The sequence below is a fragment of the Engystomops pustulosus genome, chromosome 1 (assembly GCF_040894005.1).
Source record: "Engystomops pustulosus chromosome 1, aEngPut4.maternal, whole genome shotgun sequence".
In the NCBI taxonomy this organism is placed as follows: Eukaryota; Metazoa; Chordata; class Amphibia; order Anura; family Leptodactylidae; genus Engystomops; species Engystomops pustulosus.
The window spans coordinates 148,331,515-148,350,824 of NC_092411.1; the positions used below are offsets into that span (position 1 = coordinate 148,331,515).

Consider the following 19,310-nt stretch of genomic DNA (forward strand, 5'->3'; position numbering starts at 1 on the left):
CATAAGTAGAATTTTATAATTGAATTGGGTTTCTTGGTTCTCTCTTGTGCCCTGCTTATAGATGGAGATGACATTCAATGAGGCTTTGGTGCTTCAGCAGCTGCGCTACACAGGAATGTTGGAAACCGTGCGAATCCGGAGATCAGGATATAGTGCAAAGTACACATATCAGGTATATGGTACTCTAACATTTACTTAGAACTGATACATTGTAGCTAGTGTCATTACATTTCTGCATTTCTATTTGGTCCTTTTGCCTTCATAGGAGTTTAAAGACCACTTTCAGGTTCTCCTACCCAAGTCTTTAACAACCCTCAAAGAAGACATTACATCTCTGCTGGAAGGAGTTGGTCTAGACCCGCAAAACTACCAGTTGGGGATAAAAAAGGTTTGTAATTTTTACATTTTAATTTCTTTAGGAATCTGCAGCATTGTGTGGCCACAGAAGGGGCAACTATAGAAATCCTTTTTCTGCCATACTTAATTGGGGGCAAGTTGAACTTTCCAATAATGATGGGACAGAGTTTTTTTTTTTTTTGTTCTTTGAGGGGTTCTTATTGTTAATATAACACATTTAAATGTAATGCAATCAAAGCATTAATATTTTTCAGCAGATATAACCCAATTTTCAGTATGTATTGCACACAAACTGCCGATTTTCCACACAAAATAATATGACAGTGAAGTAGATGAGAATCACTCTGGTGATATGAGGGACAGGTCTTTAAAATGCTCAGTATATGAAATTTCTAACAAATTTGGACTTGTAGTAAAGCATCTACCATATGTGCAGGTATCCTAAGGACATTTATTGATGATTTTATGAAATAGTTATTTTATCAGTGTGATTAATGGATTGTTATGACGACAATTTCTGTGTCATAGCTGTACTAGAAATTGTAGCATGGAGAATGTAATAAAGCAATGGTGGGAGTAATTCATCAATTACTTTGCTTTTCAGGTCTTCATGAAGGAACCAGAAAGGCAGAAACTACAAGATACCCTTCATCAGGCAGTCATAAGGAAGATTATTCTGCTGCAAAGTCTTTTCCGTATGGTTGTGGATAGGAGAAATTATCTGAGAATGAAAAGTGCAGCAGTCACCATACAGGTAGAACACTCGTGTTATGTTGCCGCAAACTTTTTCAAAATAAAAAGTTAATAAAAAGTATTCAATAAGTCATACAGTCTTCAAAATGGTAGCAATGAAAACAAAATCTGGTCCTGTGAATAACAACACCTTTCATAGCTCTGTAGACTATAATTTGAAAAAGCTATTAGCATCAGAATATGGCAAGTGAACAGTAAAAGGTGTAAATGCAGGGCATCAAGAAAATGGCACAAATGCTTTTATTTATTTTTTTTCCTGTCGATTTCACAGCATTTGGAATTTTTGCCCAGTATATGCCATAGAAAATAAATTCTCTTACTAGGCAGTACAATTTGTTACACAACAAGAACTCCTACAGCTATGTGCACAAAAAAATGGTGAAAAATAAGGTAAATGCAAAAACACAGAAGGGCAGCGAGGGCAAAGAAGTGACTAGGTCAACTTTTCCACTACCGTGCATTTAACACATACATTTATGCAGATATAATCAATGGATAGGGGATAACAAACTTAAAAAGGGACCACTTCTTTCACATGTGTTTCAGGGGTCAGCTAATTCAGGGGTCACAGCTAATTTATAATCTTGTGGCTTCCTTTTTTTCACCCATTCTATTAGACTCAACAATAAAAAACAGTTAAAACTAGGACTTGTTATAATTTTTACTAATCCAAAATGCAGATTGTGTGCTGGATAATTCCATTGGCATCTAATGATTTTAATGTGGGAATCTGCTATAATATGTCTAATGAATACGCCTGAACCCAGTGCTTATGTTAGTGGTTTTATTTGCTAACCAATTGGAATTACAAAAATGTATTTATTGTAAGTAATCCTGAACATATATATTTTGTCCTTTAAGGCATTCTGGAGGTCATATCTTGTAAGACAGGACTTGGGAATTAGGAAGAATGCTGCTGTATGCATCCAATCCGCATGGAGAGGTCATAAACAGAGAAAGATCTTTATTGGTCGAATTCAGGCTATCCGAATGTTACAAGCACTTTGCAAAGGATACGTACAAAGGCAAAAGTAAGCGAAGTAATGCATTTACTGAGTTATGCTTATAACTATTAATAAATATGTAATCTGTAATGTATAACTATAATATACATGTACACATGTACTATATATCTATTGTTTGTAGATGTAACAAAACAAGTTTGCCTCCTTTTTTTTTTTTTTCCACCCATGGCAGTTTTATAAACTTATCTTTTTATTTGTTAAGCTACTGCATTACTTTTTTTGGTGGTCATTTAATTCAGTAAACTGTCTGAAAAGTAAAACAAATATATTAATTTAAATTTTTATATATATGGAACCAAGCCTGGGACAGTCCTGTGGCCAAATAGCTACGTGAAGAATATCACATATTTAGATATCTCTGTTTCCACACAGCAGCCATGGCCATGCACTCCTCTGATGCTGGCAGACTGTGATAAAATCACTTTGTGCCTGGCAGCTGTAGTGTCATGCACAGCATCAGCAGAGAAGAGAACAGTTCTTGTTCACAATATTCCCCTTTACACAATGTCAGAAGTCATCTGAAATGATGGTTACTGTTTAAGTGATCCTTTCAGACCCCACTGAAATGGCCCACATTTACTAATGTGCTTGCACCGGTTTCCTATCAGACTTTGCAAGTTCTTCTTTTGAGTACAAACTGCTTGCACAGGTATTTACCATATTTTCCGGACTATAAGGCGCACATAAAAGCCTTGGATTTCCTTGGAAATCCAAAGTGCGCCTTATAGTCCGGTGCGCCCTATAGGAGGGCAGCGGACCCTACTTACATAGGTCCCCGCTACCGGAGACAGCAGATCTCCAGCGGGAACTGCAGACCACGCGGCACGAACAACTTCTGCCGCGTCGGTCTGCAGTTCCCGCTGGAGATCTGCTGCCTCCGGTAGCAGGGACCTATGTAAGTATGCCATTCTCCACCTTCCCTGCTCACCTTCCCCGCGTTCCGCGTCTCGTCTCGGCGTCGGGTCTCCGCCCCGCCCCAGGACCTCCGCCACGCCCCCGGACCCTGCGCCTTATAGTCCGATGCGCCTTATATATGGAATTATTACATATATAAGGCGCATCGGACTGATGCACCTTATATTCCGGTGCGCCTAATGGCCCGGAAAATACGGTAAGTGTCCGCGCCACATATTAAAAAGTTTATTTGCACCAAGAAGTTAATTAAGTTTTAAATGTCACAATAAAAGTTACATTTTATTGACCCCTAGATATGGGTAGTCCAATTTTGCCTGAGGCAATATTCTGTAAATAAACTGACCCTGCCAAGTATCTATTGTACATGAAGTTCCGCGCCACATATGGGTCACACGCAACAGTTTTTGACACTGCTGCACTATTCTTCACGCGACACAAATTTCTGCACTTAAAAGGCGTTCCAGTGCTCAGTTGGACTGTGCAACACATTTATCATGCAAAGTCTGATAAAACCGTGTCACACGCCCTATGTTAAAGGTGCACCAAAAAAAAGTGGTGCACTCTTGTCAGGGCAATGCAGAGGGCGCCAGATGCATGAAGAACAAGTTTCAAAAATCATGAATTTGGGGCACACTTCACATTGAACAGACTGCACTGTTTTAAGTAAATGTGGGCCACCGAGTTCATTTTTCTCATTTTTTTGCTCCTCATCTGTCTTCTGTGGGGCGCGGCCATGTTATCTGTCGGCAGGCGCATACTATGACACAGCCTCTGCTGACGTCGTAGTTTGTGCCGGCCGGGAGCTAACGTGGCCGTGCCCTGCAGGCTGTTACGATAGAAGATAGATGCAAGAAGAAAGAAGAGGAGCTGCGGAGAAGCCAGAAGAGGAGCTACACTGCGCATCGGGGCCACCGGAGGGTGAGTATATTATTTTGATTGACTTGTGTATAAGCCGAGGTGAGGTTTTTCAGCACATTTTTTTGTACTCAAAAGATGATGCGTGAATTCATTGTATTCGTTTTCTAAATATGCTTTACATTAGTTTCTGATTGTGCACCTATTTTTAATCAAAATTGTTATAGATTAAAAAAAGGTATACAGCATGGTTAAATTGTAACCATATTTTACAACTAATATGTTCAATGTTAAAATAATTCTTTGCCTTTTCCTAGATTTAGTATCATGTTGGAAGCAAAAAGAAAAGCAGATGCAGAGGAGGAGAAAAGAAAGCAGGAAGCCATAGAAAAAGAGAGGGAGGCCCTGATGGAGAAGATCCAAAGGGAAAATGAGAAAAAAAGGATAGTGGAAAATAAAAAGCAAGTAGAAGTGAGTGATGCCGGGGCTTCGACAAAGGTTCCTGAAACCATCATACAGCAGTCAATTCAAGAAGATGGGAAGGAAGAGAAGCAAAGTGGAGCTGTAAAGCAAGAAGAGCCAGTGTGGCTAAAGCGAACAGATGAAGATAAGAGGATTCTGGAAGAGAATGATCGGAACAAGACCGAGAAGATTCAGGTGGAAAGTGAAGAGAGAAAAATATCTCAAGGGAAATCTGATCGTACAGTGGCAACATCCAGCAGCCGGGAAAGGGAAAACAGAAGGCTCCGATGTCTGCTTCATGATATGCTGCAGAACAAACATATCTACTCCTCATTGGAGGAGGATGAACATGTGGAGGGGGCTATTATGCAAGGTGGACAGCAGAGTAGAAGTAGTGATGACAACGTGCCTGTTGTATCTCAAGAGGAAAAGTCTGACCAGGAGAAAGAACAAGAACTTAAGTCCAGTGAAGCGACTAACCTTGATCAGAACTCAGAAAAACCTAAAAGACCATCTCATCTTCATTTGGACCTTCAGCAAATGTCAGAAAAGCCATATTTAGATGATGAGTGCGAAGAAAATTCTCCACTGAATGTGGAAGCCCCAGGTGTAGGTCTCATACAACGGTACAGTGACCATGGAAAACTGAAGAACAAAGCTGAGAAGTGGAAGGAGAAGAGACAAAATGAGGTTGGCCCAGTTGAATTTACAAGTACATTTGAGCAAGAAGACTTCAACAAGCAAATGTCTGCTAGGTAGTTTGCATTTCTCCGCTAACTATTAAAAAGAATCTCAAATTTTTGTGGTTGATCATTCCGATTTGTTTCCCAACAGGGAGAAACCATCTGCAGAGGATACACCTATGGCACAGTCTCCCCCTCCCACCCAGGTTAATAAGTTATGGCTTTTTACAAGACTTTTATACTGCTTCCAGTTCATTGTATTAAAACTGTCTCATTCTATTTGCAGCCGCCTCCTGTTGAAATAGATAAGGGACCACATAAAGTTAACCTGCAGAAAAAGAAGTCCAATGAATACAGTACCCAATTTGATGTTGCAGCATCCCAGACAACCGACTCTAAGTGAGTGACGTGCTTATATAATACAAACTTTGGTGAAACTCAGATTAATGGCCTTTCCATTCATAAATACCATAATTTTTTTTTTTATGTGCAGGCACACTTTCAAGCATCCTCTTTACAGACTTCTAGGGAAAAGAGCTGATAAAAAAAGCAGCAAGGAGAGTCCTCTTACACCTGATGGCACAGAACTGCCAGCTTTTCCAGTATCAACCCAAGATAACGTTGCATCCAAAAGAACTATAGAAGGTAATTTTTCAGCAGATATATGCCTGTAGTAATTTGTACTTTTGTACATGATATTCCTGAAATTGGTCCCCCTGATACATACATTCACATATTCCTCAGGGACAGTCATCGGAGGACAGACTGGTCGCCATTCACCTGCGGAACCAGCAAATAAACTTCTTCGCAGTCGGTCTATTAAAATTGGTAAAGCAACCACTGTGTCTGAAACATGGAAGTCCTCTTTGTGCCGGGAAATTACCAATTCTACTGAGCTGAAACATCTTGATGATTTTTTGTTTACCAAGGTAAATGTTACTATTGCATAGGTTAATATCCAAAATGTGTTCCACACATTTTTATTTTTTTAACTTGTGTAGAAATATTAGTGCTTGTTTTATATGATAAGAATGTAAATTTTTTAGGCTTTATTTTTAGAATAAAATTAAAAGTTTCCTGGGGGGGGGGGATAAAATGGGCATTAATTCACATGTTTTAATTAAAACTTTTATGTTGGTCACCTACACAAAAAGCCTTAATTTTGTAGGTTTGTTTAATTATGGATGAGGAGACTCCAAATATTTACAAGTTTTAAGCAAAATATTTTTTTTAAAAAGCCCATTAAGAGCTTGTAACTTTTCTTTCTTCCTTTTTTATTTATTTTTTTTATTAGCAAATCCAAAAGTGTGTGTGCGTTAACCTTGCTCTTCAATTGGCACTCTTAGATTACCTCTACACCTGTAGTTGTCAGACCCATAGGACATGATCAGGCCTCCAGCTGCCTTGGCAACCCCACAGCACTCCGGGAATGCATTATGGGGGGCTGTGGGCATGCCAGAGGGAACCACCTTACAATGTACCATTGCGATCATCGGGGCATCAGGGACAAGCACATGCTTCATTTGTCCTAGTGGAGTTAAAAAGTATGTCAGCCCAGAACCATTATCCTGGGAACATGCTATTTGACATTATTCCCTGTTGGCCATCGGTCCCTCACGCCTCAAAACAGATGTATAAGAAGCAGTATGTTCAGTTGTATTGCTGTACATTTATAAGTGATTAGACTCCCTAGGGTTTAAACACTCTAGCGGGCCTGAAAGAACAAGAGACAAAAAATGTAAGATTTGTTTCGGACAAATGCTTTGCCTGAAGTGACAAGGGTTTCTTTTCTATTACATACACTGTAACATAAAATATTTGAAATCACCTTTAAATGCATTGTATACTCTAAGCCAAGCTTTTCAGCCTTTTTTGTGCTGAAATACTTGACTATGTATAAAAAAAGAAAAACTTGGTACTTAACTCTGGCGCTTCCCAGAGCTCCTCTTCCCTCTCTGCTTCCTGTGTATAGAGACTGGTCCATGCACTTTGCTCGTGTACACACTATGACACAGTGGTGTTGCTCCCTTTGGCCATAGTGTGTGAGCGGCAAAGAACATGGATCTGTCTATATGCAAGCTGTTATACCGTTATCTAAGAGGGAAGAGGAGCGGCAGGGAGCGATGGAGGTAAATACTGAGGGTTTTTTTTTTTTTTTTTTAAATTATTATTATTTGTTATAACGAGGGGCGCTGTGTGTGAAAGTTCTGGACATTTTATTGGCGAAGCTGCTGGGCCTTACAATAGTCAGGGGAGGCTGTGAGAGCAATTCCAACCCTAGACTTACACTTGAGTCAATAGGGACATTTACTTGCCCGTCCCTGAGGTGTGTTGTCCGACGAGGATTCGGAGCTGCCGCGATTCACCAAGATCGTGCGTCCAATTTCCTGCATGCGTCTCTTCCCCTCTGAGGTCCGCCGGAGTTCACCTTTTTCTTCCCGTTGCATGTATTGCGACACAATTGGAATGTTAAATCCCACGCTTAGTCTGAATCAGTCGGGTTGTCTGACGGCCATGCCCCCCGATTTGTGTTGCACGGAAGTCGGCGCAAAACCCCAGTTAAATGCATTTCAAAATGGAAAAGGTTGGGAAACCCAACGAAAATGCGGTCCGTGGACCCTTTTTTTTTTTTTTTTTTTGGTAAAATTAGATGATTCTGCTCTTATTCAGGTCAGCTTATACTAGAGTATATACAGTAATAATTTATTTTTACCTTATCAGATTACCACTCTGCACCAAGATAAATCTGCAATTGAAAATCTCCTTTACAGAGCCATGGAAATGTTTAGATTAAATCTCAAGTCTATGTATTCTTCTCCGGTAAGTTGATGTAGAAAGTTAAGTATAGAATATATTATAGGTAGTTTTGCTTTCATGAAAGTGTTTTTTCTATGCATTCATGGCCATTGTATGGATCATTTTTGGTTTAAGGTAGTTGACTTGGCAAAAATATTTTGGTATAAGCAAATCTAAATGACATTGCTTTACAGATTCCAGCTTGTCTGGCTGGTCATGTAACCTCTCCTGGTGTTGATTTTGATCCCTGGCTTTTAATGAACGGGTACAACCCCTTTTTGCTGTAGAGAAGTTGTGAGGGGATGGAGGAGTGCCAGAAGAATAAGTTGGTCCCACTTTGCTTACTTGTCCCTGTGCCTGCTCACATAACGACTTGCATCATGCCACCCCACACCATTACTGACCCACTGCCAACCCGGTCATGCTGAAGGATGTTGCAGACAGCAGATGGCTCTCCACGTGTCTCCAGATTCTCTTACCGGTCACCAGTGGCGAATTTGCCAATCCTAGTGTTCCGTGGCAAGTGTCCTGCAAGGTGTTGGGTGGGAGCACAACCCACATCTGTGGATGTCGGGCTCTCCTGGAGTCGATTTTTAACCATTTGCCCAGACACATGACATTTGTGGCCTTCTGGCGGTCATTTTGCAGGGCTCTTGCGGAGCTCCTCCTGTTCCTCCTTGTACAAAGGCAGTGGTAGCGTTCCTGCTGCTGGATTGTTGCACTCCTGTGGCCCCCTCCATGTCTCCTGGTGTACTGCCCTGTCTTTTGGTAGCGCCTCCAGCCTCTTGACACTACGCTGAGAGACACAGCAAAACCTTCTTGCCATAGCTCGCATTGTGTAATCCTGGATGAGCTGCACTACCTGAGCCACTTGTTTGAATTGTAGAGTCTCTCAATCTAACACAAGTGGGAAAGCACCACCAACATTCAAAATTAACCAAAACATCAACCAGAAAGCATTGGTATTGAGAAGTGATCTGTGGTCCCCACCTGTAGTACCACTCCTTTTATTGACCATGTCTTGCTAATTGTATGTGAAATTGATTGTCAATCAATAATGTGAGGTGATGAAATGTGTTTCAAACAATCCTCTGCTTTGGTTTCTCTTCTAGAATGGGCACATTCATGCTGGTTACAAGGACCTTATGGAGAACTTCCAACTTCTCATGAGTAGTCTAACTAAGGAAAAAAATGAGAAGGATGTCAAACTTGTTCTTAACTTGTTTCAGTCATTCTTGGATGAATTTACACGTGGTTACTCTAAGAGAGAGGAACATGAACCCCAGAAGGTGTTTTTATGATTTAAATACTTAAAAAAAAAATTAAAAATTGCATTTTTTTTTTACTTGTAATGCTCGACATCTTTTATTATGTATTTCTACAACTTGTGACCGAAGATTTTTTTTTTTTTTTTTTTTTTTTTTTTTTTGTGACATTGATAAAGTAAATGTGGCTTGGCTCTTGCACATTTTTTTTTTTGTTCATATATTGTCTAAAGTTTAGATTGAATCTATTTGACTTTCAGGCACACAGTAGGCCAGAGATGTGCCTTGATTTAGATGTAAGGTGTTCCTCAAGATTGGCTTGCTTTCTTCTTTGTTTGTTGTATCTCTCTTTTTTTTTTTTTTTTTTTTTTTTTTTAAGTAACACTTTTTCTATGTATTAACAGAGGAAATCTCAAAAGAAGAAAAGAAAACAAGACCAACATGTAAGCACATCATTGCAGCACAATGCATGCCTCTTTTCCTATAAGAACACAATATTTAGAGCAGAGACAATGGGATCATAAAGTAATTGTACACAAGTGTGGATCCCTAGGTATTGCACCTGAAAAAGTAGCTGCAAAGACTAAACATAAATCCTATTGTCCTGGAAGGAACAATCCCTTACCAGGATGAAGAAAAAAGCAGACTGAAAAAAGTGTATGAAAAATATGAAGAACTTTATTACATACAATAAATTTAAAATTATTAAAACATCAGGTGATGAGGGAGGAGGAATAAAGGGGACATCACCGGACAATACATGGAGGCCAGTGGATATATGTGTACAAGGGAATAAACAAACTTAAATGTTGGCGAACATTCCAAAGATATCATATCAAGGGAAATACATATTAAATCAGGTATGCGCCTAACATGAAGTTACACTATAGTGATTGTCTTACCCTGGTAAGAAAGGATCGCACTTCACAGTCCGGGATGGCACCTTCCCAGATGCGCGTTTCGGCTCTATAGAGCCGAATTTTAAATTTATTGTATGTAATAAAGTTCTTCATATTTTTCATACACTTTTTTCAGTCTGCTTTTTTTCTTCATCCTGGTAAGGGATTTCTCTTTTCCTATAAGTAGATAAGAATTCCAGTAAAGGCAATTCTTACAGTTTTTTTAGTAAATACCTCTATTCCCCATATTTTTTTTTTGCATTGTGCAATTACTTGGTTATTCCTTTCTATTGTTTTTTTTTTTTTTTTTTTCACATTGGTGAATCAAGCTGACCGAGCTTTTTATTTTGATACTGCTTCATAATTATAGTACTGCTACTATTGCATTTCCAATCATTTTATACTTGTGTTTTTTTTCCTGCAGTTGGAATCTCATGGACATGTGTTTGTCAGCTACCTTGTGAACATTGGCCAGTCCTGTGAACACTGCTCCTCTGGAATATGGCCGATGGAGAAGGCTTTTCTCTGCAGTAGTGAGTACAAGCAGATCATTTGAGTGTGAACAGTAGATGACAAAAGTGGTTGCACACTATTACTATATCTACATTTCCGGATAGGGCTGTTTAGTGCATCTGTGTTTTGGCACGAACTCCAAAAACATTTTCAATTTTCACTATGCATTTCTGTGCATAGAAAGCTACCTTTTAATTTATTGAATCACAGGACTTATCATGATGCATATCTTCATATGATAATATTATACATTGTTTGCTTGTAAGGTGCACCCCCAGTTGTTTTGGGGGCAGTTGGGTCAGAAGTGGACTTGCGGTGACATTCCCCATAAAATATTTTATATAAAATACCTCTGTTTGTTGAGTGTTTTTTTTAAAATTGCTTCCATTTGTTTAATAACGTGTAATATATATAAATATATTTCTCTATATCGTGTATATACTCGAGTATAAGCCGAGGTACCTAATTTAAACATAAAAACTGGGAAAACCTATTGTCACGAGTATAAGCCGAGGATGGGAAATGCATTGGTCACAGCCTCCCAGTATATAGCCTGCCTGCCCCAAAAGGTAGCATAGAGCCTGCCATCCCCCTCCGGTAGCATAGAACCTGCCAGCAAAAAAACCCCAAAACTCTGTACTCACTTTTACAACGTCCCCCCGTAGGTTCTCTTCTGCTTTCGTTGCTCCGTTGCTGCCTCAGGTCCTTCGGTCCTCTTCAGGTTCTTCTGCTCCTCTTCGGGTCCTCTCGGCAGGCACACAAAATGATGTCAGCTGCTTGCCGAAGAGGATCCGGAGGACACAAGGCGGCATCGGAAGCAGAAGAGGACCTACGGGGGACTTCGGAAAGGTGAGTACAGTGGTAGTTTTTTTTTAAATAGACTTGAGTATAAGCCGAGTTAGGGTTTTTCAGCACAAATACGGTGTGTATATATAGCGTTAATATTCCTAGTAAGGTTGAGCAGCTCTTGCATGATCTTTATAGATCTTTATTGCATTGTATAGAGACTGCAGATTGGAATAAAGAATATATATATATTCCTAAAATATAAGGTAAACCTGAAAAGGCAACCACTCCTATAAGCAAGTTTGAACTGGTTAAAAAAAACCCTTAGCAGGTTCTAAAATGTTGCATATATGTTTGTTTTCTGAAATAAAATTTGTAATTCTATAATGTTTTTCCTCTAAAGACTGCAAAATGATTTGCCACAAGAAATGTCAAAGCAAGATCGTAACTTGGTGTACGCCAGCTGGAGTAAAACGTGTAAGTGACTTTAGGAACTAAATGCTAAGTTAAAAGGGGTTTTAAAATGAAAAAAAAATTTCTGTATTTCATAAATTGGAAAGGCAGGTTTACTGCAACAGTCTAATATTTAGGCAGTGTAAACCATTTTGAAATGCCTCAGAAATAACACTTTAGATCTATGCACATTTGTTATGTTATGGTGGAATGGTGGGTGGTTTTGTTTTTGTGTTTGTTTTTTGTGGTTCCCAAATTTTTTCATTTTCACCAACACCTTTTACTTGTTTCACATAAAAACAGAACCCGGGTAGCCATCACTTTGGTGTGCTTGTGGCAGACCTAACTAATGAGACTACATCGGTCCCAGTTGTCATGGAAATACTTCTGGAGTACTTGGAGATGCATGGGCTTTATACTGAGGGGATTTACAGAAAATCTGGCGCAGCCAACTGTATGAGAGAGCTTAAAACTTCCCTTGAAAAAGGTATGCTGAAAAAGAGATCTATATGGTTACTGTGATTTCTCCGTACAATGACCAGTGATAAACTTTTATTTTCCTCCAACACCAAAGAAAAATAGAGGCACTGTCCCTTTTAAACCACTGGTCAGACCTTCACGGCTTGGATTAGAGGGAGGCACATCAACTTGTGGTGCTCACCAATAGAATAAAAGTCAATCCCATAAGCGTACAAAGCATGAAAAAAAAAAACTACAGCACTTATTGTACTTAGTTTGTAAAATATCAGGCTCCATAGCTCCCTGCCATAAAGCTCCACATTCCAGCCTGTTCAGCTGACTGTGAGTTTACGTCGAATCATCCTCTTGTGTGTGTTTAAACTGCTCTGAGAAGGAAGCGTTAACCTCTTCACTTTCAGCTTGATCTTTGAAAATAATGCTCATAGCATACTACAACCAGGGCAGAGCAAGGAAGGTTTACCAATGGATAGAGAGACCAGATTTGCAATGGTAACAAAGTAGTAACATGGCTTCTATACAAACACAATTTTTTAATTACATTTATTAAAAATGTTCACCACACTCCCCTCTCCCCCCCCCCCATCCTTCCACAATATCAAAAATCATCTCTGGTGAAAAAAAAAAAAAATTCCCTGCCCCCTAAGGGATTTCTTAGCAAACTCTTAACATGGGCAGACCATTTAAGTGACATACATATTTAACTAGAAATAGTTTTATATTTACAAATAGTTTCTTGTGTGCCCGCTCCTCACCACTGACTTGCTTTAGATATTCCTGGATGCCAGGCAAGTTTATAATTCTGATTTTATAGGGATCGGATGGTTGTCAGTTAATAGGGCTCTATGGGAACCTGTCACTAGCTGTATTTGTGAAAAATGTGGTGACCGGTTCCCTTTTAAAGGAAATCAATCACAATATTTTATCTTTTATAAACCTCCACCATTGTCTTGTAGATGTTAGCATTTTCATTGCAGCCATATGCTCATATATATGATTATTACACTTCTTACCTTTTATAAAACTGATGGTGTGTGTGTGTGTGTATAGATTCATTGGCTGACCCCCCACAGCACTTCTGCCATGCTCTCTGCCTCCTCTAGAGCTTCCCCTAAAACAGTGGTGGCAACCTAAGAGTTGGCACCCAAGCAGTTGTCCCAGCCTAGAGTTTTCCAGACAGGACTCAAGGTCTCCCACCTATAGTCCCAGGTATCCCAGGATGAGCCACCCTCAGCTCTATTTTAAATGGTCACATTGTGGGACTGCAGTAAAATGGTGAGCTTATGGACAGGGTTGGAATTCCTGCTTTGCACCCAGCCATTGTTCCTGTTTAGGGGACCCTGGAGGGAAGCATCAGTGATAATCTGAATTTCCATTCCCTTGTTTTAATTGTATTAGTTACCTCAGGACAGCGATGTGATTGAAAACTTTGGCAGAGCATCCAGCAATGTTACTGCTTACATTTCTGTATTAGAACAAAATCCAACGTAATTATCTCAAAGTGCCAATTTGGGCACTTGGTCTCTACAAGGTTTGTCATCAACTGCCTTAGAAGATGACATTGCTGTTCTCTTGTCAAATCTTGCACATCCGCATTCCGTTATTCTCATTGCAGTGGCACAAGTTGACCCACCCGCATGACAGTCATCTATATGAACATATGGCTTAAATGACAATGCTAACTTCTGTAGGGAAATGATGGAGGTTTATGGTGGTATGATTACATGATAATTGCGGTTAAATATCTTTCTAGCTCTATTGGGACACCAGATGCAACCATTTTAGTCACTGATTATGAACTTATCAGAAACTATGCATTCAGGAACTTTTTTGTTTTTATTTCTGTAATCACAAGATGAATTGTTTTCTGTAACAGACCCCACAGCTGTCAAACTTGACAAGTATGCAATCCATGCAATCACTGGGATTCTAAAACAATGGTTGCGTGAGCTTCCTGAACCTCTTATGACATTTGCACAATACAGTGAGTTCCTGAAAGCTGTTGGTAAGTGAACTTTTCTCTTTATCCTCTATTGGGTTTATGACTTAATAGAAATTACTGAAATATAGTTAGTTGTTTGTAAAGGTTTTACAACTGATTTCTTTCTTTGTACTACCAGAGTGCATACCATTTAAGTCAAGTATAATAAACCAGGGGCACTTACTCATAGATGCAGTTACTGTGACTGTGGTAATCTTCCTTATATTTGTTAGCCTTGGCATCCTTCCTTCTATAGTAAATTATGCTAATGACTCAGATCTTGAGGTGTTACCAGATCCCCTTCATGCTGTAGCTTCAATGGCTGTTACTCTGTCTCACCCTGCCCCCTCAACACCCCCCTTTTCCTGATATAATCTCATACTGTGGGTGGGGTGGGAAAGGAAGTGGTCCTGCACAGTGTAACAGCCTGTGAGTCTGCAGCATGGAGGGTCTCTGGTAATGCCCCCAGGAGCCCTTCTTGTTCATTAGCATAATTATAAAAGTAGATTTTAGAAGGAAGCCATGAATAACAAATGATTATCACAGTAAGTGTTATGGGTTGTGATGTTAGATTTCCTTTAAACAGATCTGTATTCTGTTCTCCAGAACTCCCAGGCAAGCAGGAACAGCTTTGTGCCATTTATAAAGTTCTCGGGCAGCTACCACAGGCCAACTATAACAGCTTGGAAAGACTCATCTTCCACCTGGTCAAGTAAGTAAAATGTTAGGAAGCTGATATCATTTTTTTTTTTTTTTTGTGTAACTTTTCTACATTTCAATTTTTATTTTTCTGGTATTGCCAGGGTTGCACTTTTGGAAGATGTGAATCGTATGTCTCCAAACTCTTTGGCTATTGTCTTTGCACCGTGCATATTACGTTGCCCAGATAATTATGACCCTTTAACAAGCATGAAGGAAGTCTCTAAAGCGACTGCGTAAGTGAAAATACACGTAACATGTGACTATCTGGATCCTCTGAGAAGCTAGTGATAATGACTATAAATCTTTATATGTTACTCCATGTGAAGAAATAACATTCACTTAGTAACCTTATGCACACTTGACTCATAATATATAATTTATTATTTATATATCTCTAATATGAATACTGGTAACAAACATTCATTGGCAAATTTACCACATTTTATTTTATTATTATTAAATGATGCGGCCTAAAAAGGCTTTTTAGCAAATTTTCGTTCCTGGCATTTTAAGGACCATAACTTTTTTTTTTTAGGCGTTTTTCGGGACACATGGGGCTTTTTTAGTTTTATTTGTGGTTAAAAGATATAGTATATATCACGTTTTTTTCCAATTACCGTAACTCAAAATTAACATTATTAATACCCTATTTTGTTTCGGTCGTTTTGATATATAATATGTATAGTCTCAGTCAAACGTGGGCATCTACGGCTGTCTTGTTTTGTAGTGTAGCAGGGATTTTTTTTTAATTATTATTATATTGGGAAATGTGAAGAATATATTTTTATAAATATTTTTGTGTATGTGTTCTTTTTACTATGTATTTGTCCTCTTGTTATAAAAGAGCCTTGGGGGACATTTTCCCTTTTTTTTTTCCTTCTACTAGTTTTCCCCTGTAACTGGGGCATCTATAAGAGCCCCAGTTACTGGGGGAAAAAATTCCTTGTGACTTCTGATGTTGGTTAAAGATGTGCTAGGTCCGATCAGACCCAGCAGCTCTGATTAAAGTCCAGTATAAAGTGCATCTCAGACTTTATATTGGACTTCAATCAAAAAAGAGTTTAGATTGTGATAATGTATATTATGAGTCAAGTGTGGTGTGCATAGGTTTATGAATTGCATGGATTGTGAAGATTGATGTATCTCCTATTGACATACGCCAATATCTCACTGCCCAGAAAAAACTGCTTTTGTGGCTTTAAAGAAAGAACATTCCCCCTAATAACTAGGACTAATGAAACCCTTTTCTTTTTCTTAGATGTGTAGAGATGTTAATAAAAGAACAACTGAGGCAGTATAATATTAAAATGCAGGAAATCGGCCTTCTGGAAGCAGCAGAGACCCGTGCTGTGTGCAGACTTTCCCTTTTAAGGCAGAGCTCAGTAAGTGCTTTAAAATTGGATATATAATATATCAGAATAGAATAAATGTATTATAAGGTAATTAATTTTTCTAGATGTTTTCTAATTTATACCGTCTTATTGAAACTGCTTTCGGATAAATATGCAAAAATTATTCGTACAAGTGGGAATGTTGGATTGAGCGCTGCCTCTCACTGATGGCAAAACATCAGGTTTTTATGCATCCACCCACATAAACTATGCAAAATACAGCATAATTTCAAAATAGACTAGCAAACTGTATGGATGCATTTACAGTCAAATCCAGTCAGAAATTTCTGATTAGTTCATTTATTGTAAATAATGGAGCTGGATGGTGGTGCAGTCAGGCGGTACGTAACTTACTATGGAGTTTGAGTACCTCTGGATCCCTCTCTGCCTAGCAACCTATATGGGTGCATATTGATGAGCGAGGCACTGACCAAATCGGTTATGCAAACAAGCAGGCGGACATTAGAATTTGAAATGCTGGTGACAGATTCCCTTTACAAACTAAGCAGAATTTCTTAAAGGAAACCTACCATCACGGATCTGTGTGCCGAAGATATCTGGTAGAAGGATCAAAGAGGCTACTGGGGCGTGGAGTAGCCACACCGTGTAGCCTCTTCTCCGGCTACTTTACGTACCAGTAGCCTCTTTAGAAAATTTAAATATTAGGGAAATAAAAGTTATAAAAAGATACAGGGGACGTGAGGATTAGCCCTTAAAAGGGGCTATCCTTGAGTTCAATAGAGGCACCTGCCACCCGATCTACCTTAATAGGTAGATCCATGGTGGTAGGTTTCCTTTAAACAGACTAATTGCCCTTTAATTACAATGTTACTTCTACATTGCTATGGAAAATCTACCAGTTTGAAGATCTCTGCCCCTTGAGTGTTAACCCTTCCTTCCTGGCTGTAGTATGCTATGAACACTACATTTAAACATCAAGTTTAAAGTATGTTTTTTTTTTTTGGTTTTTTTTTTCCTCACTGCCAGAGCTGTGTAAACAAACAAGGAGATAACATGTGAGCGCATGCAGCCTCCATAGACGTACACTATACAGGCCCGAATACACATCTCTATGGGACGGAGTATCTTGTTGGGTTTTTTTATATACAAACTGTAGCTTATGGGGGTTTTTTTATACAAATGAAGTAGATTTTGTTAATGGAATATATTAGAAAAATGTTCGACTCCCCACACAATATTATAAATGATCTAATTCGACTATTATGCTTTACTTTTTAGCTCCACTTGATTTTTTTCTCACAATTCAGCTTACCTGAACTGCGACTTTCAGATAGGTTTCGTTATCACTTATCTAAGCTACAGGATACAAATTTGCTGGTTATTAGGCTATTAGATATGAGAAAAACTGCATTGTTTCTTTATGCTCACTGTTGAGGTTCATGACTTCTGGATGTTTGGCAGTGCAGGCTTCGTGTGTAGCATGGAAGCGGGTTCGGCTATAGGTTTCAGTAGGCCCCTTTGCACTGAACTCACATGGCGGTATTAAAAATTCAGAAACTAAAACCGTCTCCTGCTCCCTAAAATATTCCCTAGTATCATACCAAAAAGCCCCCTCATTTTATATGCAGTCCCCTCATGGTTATTTGTTATAAAGCCCCTTTTACCCCCTATGGATACAGCACCCCTCACCCCAATGGATTCCTTATGCTACAGCCTTATGTGCTACTCCCCCACCCCACCCCACCCCCTACGTCCAGCATCTCTGGGGCCCGCCACTTGCCCGGGTATGCCCAGTGCTGGTGATGACCCTGCCTGGAAAGTTATAGGAAGGTAACCATTGTGTTTCAGGTAATTCAATTTTAAGAACTGTAAATCTTCAAGACACTGATTAAGTCTGTTTTATGCCTTGAATTGCATTGTTGCTGTGTACAAGTTAACTTTTGTTCAACATGTAGAACATTAAAGCTCATTCTTAAAGATATATACAGGCAGTCCCCGCGTTACGTACAAGATAGGTTCCTTGGGTTTGTACTTAAGTTGAATTTGTATGTAAGTCTGAACTGTATATTTTATAATTGTAGCTCCAGCCAAAAATTTTGTTGAGCCCAGTGACAATTGGATTTTTACAATTTTTTTTGCTGTGGGCAGAGTGGTCTGTCTGTAACTAGGGGTCATCTGTATGTCAGGTGTCCTTAAGTAGGGGACCGCCTGTACTGTCTGTCTAGAGGACCCTTTCCCTCCAAGGTCTGTTTATAAATATGAGCAACTTTTCCACCCTGTTTTTATTAGTTACTCACAGGTTTTAACTCTGAGACTTGTGTTGTCTGCTCGTTTCTTCCCCCAACAGGCATGGTCTGGGCATTTAGGATTTATTTCTCCTCTAGATGATCTTCTGGTAGGTATAATGCTTTGTGCCACCCCGAGTTGCATGGCTAAAATTATTTGAATCAACAACATGCCTATATTTTTATTGGAGCAAACAATTCTAATGGTCAAACTCTTATGACACTCAGATTTTTCAACTGTATACTTACATGTTTTCCTTTTGTGTCCAATTTCTGACTTTGAAAATACAAACGTAAACCATAAAATATGGCCTTTACCAGTTTTTTGCCCATTAAAATGTTTGCTAAGTTTGCATGCGCCAAATTTTTTTAAACCGTACAAAATATGGATGTGAACTTCTTGGTTTTATTATCGTGAATGAACTGTAATTGAATTTGTCATGACCTGCTCTTTGCAGAACAAGAGCCCATCTCCAAGTGGAAATGGCTTACCTGATCTAAAAACAGTCGAGGAGGAGCATTTGGCAGAGCCTGACACCACCCGTGAATCAGAATTACTGATGCAGAGGATAAAAACTATTAAAGATGAAAAGTAAGTTACAAAACCTAGCCTAATGAAGTTACATTTTCTAACTACACAGGGCTGCACACAGGACTATATCTGGCAAAAAATCACTAGCGCAATGCCTGTCCTAATTAGTGGGGATTTGGAGTATCAAGAATGGCACAGCACCTGGATTGTGCTCGGTCT

The 19,310-nt window shown here is 39.2% G+C and overlaps 1 protein-coding gene across 9 annotated transcripts in view; it reads left to right on the forward strand.

Moving 5' to 3' along the window:
• MYO9B (myosin IXB) overlaps window positions 1–19,310 on the forward strand; it is a 132,436-nt gene that overhangs the window by 109,040 nt on the left and 4,086 nt on the right. For 7 of the 9 annotated variants that reach the window (XM_072156670.1, XM_072156660.1, XM_072156710.1 and 4 more), the window contains 21 exons: window positions 62–172; window positions 266–388; window positions 962–1,111; window positions 1,972–2,141; window positions 4,223–5,122; window positions 5,202–5,256; window positions 5,337–5,449; window positions 5,544–5,695; window positions 5,795–5,979; window positions 7,772–7,870; window positions 8,959–9,135; window positions 9,516–9,554; window positions 10,435–10,543; window positions 11,713–11,786; window positions 12,066–12,249; window positions 14,116–14,244; window positions 14,827–14,932; window positions 15,024–15,155; window positions 16,181–16,304; window positions 18,622–18,669; window positions 19,018–19,151. In XM_072156670.1, coding sequence (XP_072012771.1) covers window positions 62–172; window positions 266–388; window positions 962–1,111; window positions 1,972–2,141; window positions 4,223–5,122; window positions 5,202–5,256; window positions 5,337–5,449; window positions 5,544–5,695; window positions 5,795–5,979; window positions 7,772–7,870; window positions 8,959–9,135; window positions 9,516–9,554; window positions 10,435–10,543; window positions 11,713–11,786; window positions 12,066–12,249; window positions 14,116–14,244; window positions 14,827–14,932; window positions 15,024–15,155; window positions 16,181–16,304; window positions 18,622–18,669; window positions 19,018–19,151 — 3,314 coding nt within the window. The remainder of the gene's footprint in view (window positions 1–61; window positions 173–265; window positions 389–961; window positions 1,112–1,971; window positions 2,142–4,222; window positions 5,123–5,201; window positions 5,257–5,336; window positions 5,450–5,543; window positions 5,696–5,794; window positions 5,980–7,771; window positions 7,871–8,958; window positions 9,136–9,515; window positions 9,555–10,434; window positions 10,544–11,712; window positions 11,787–12,065; window positions 12,250–14,115; window positions 14,245–14,826; window positions 14,933–15,023; window positions 15,156–16,180; window positions 16,305–18,621; window positions 18,670–19,017; window positions 19,152–19,310) is intronic. The other 2 variants (XM_072156688.1, XM_072156736.1) reach the window with 1 other exon arrangement.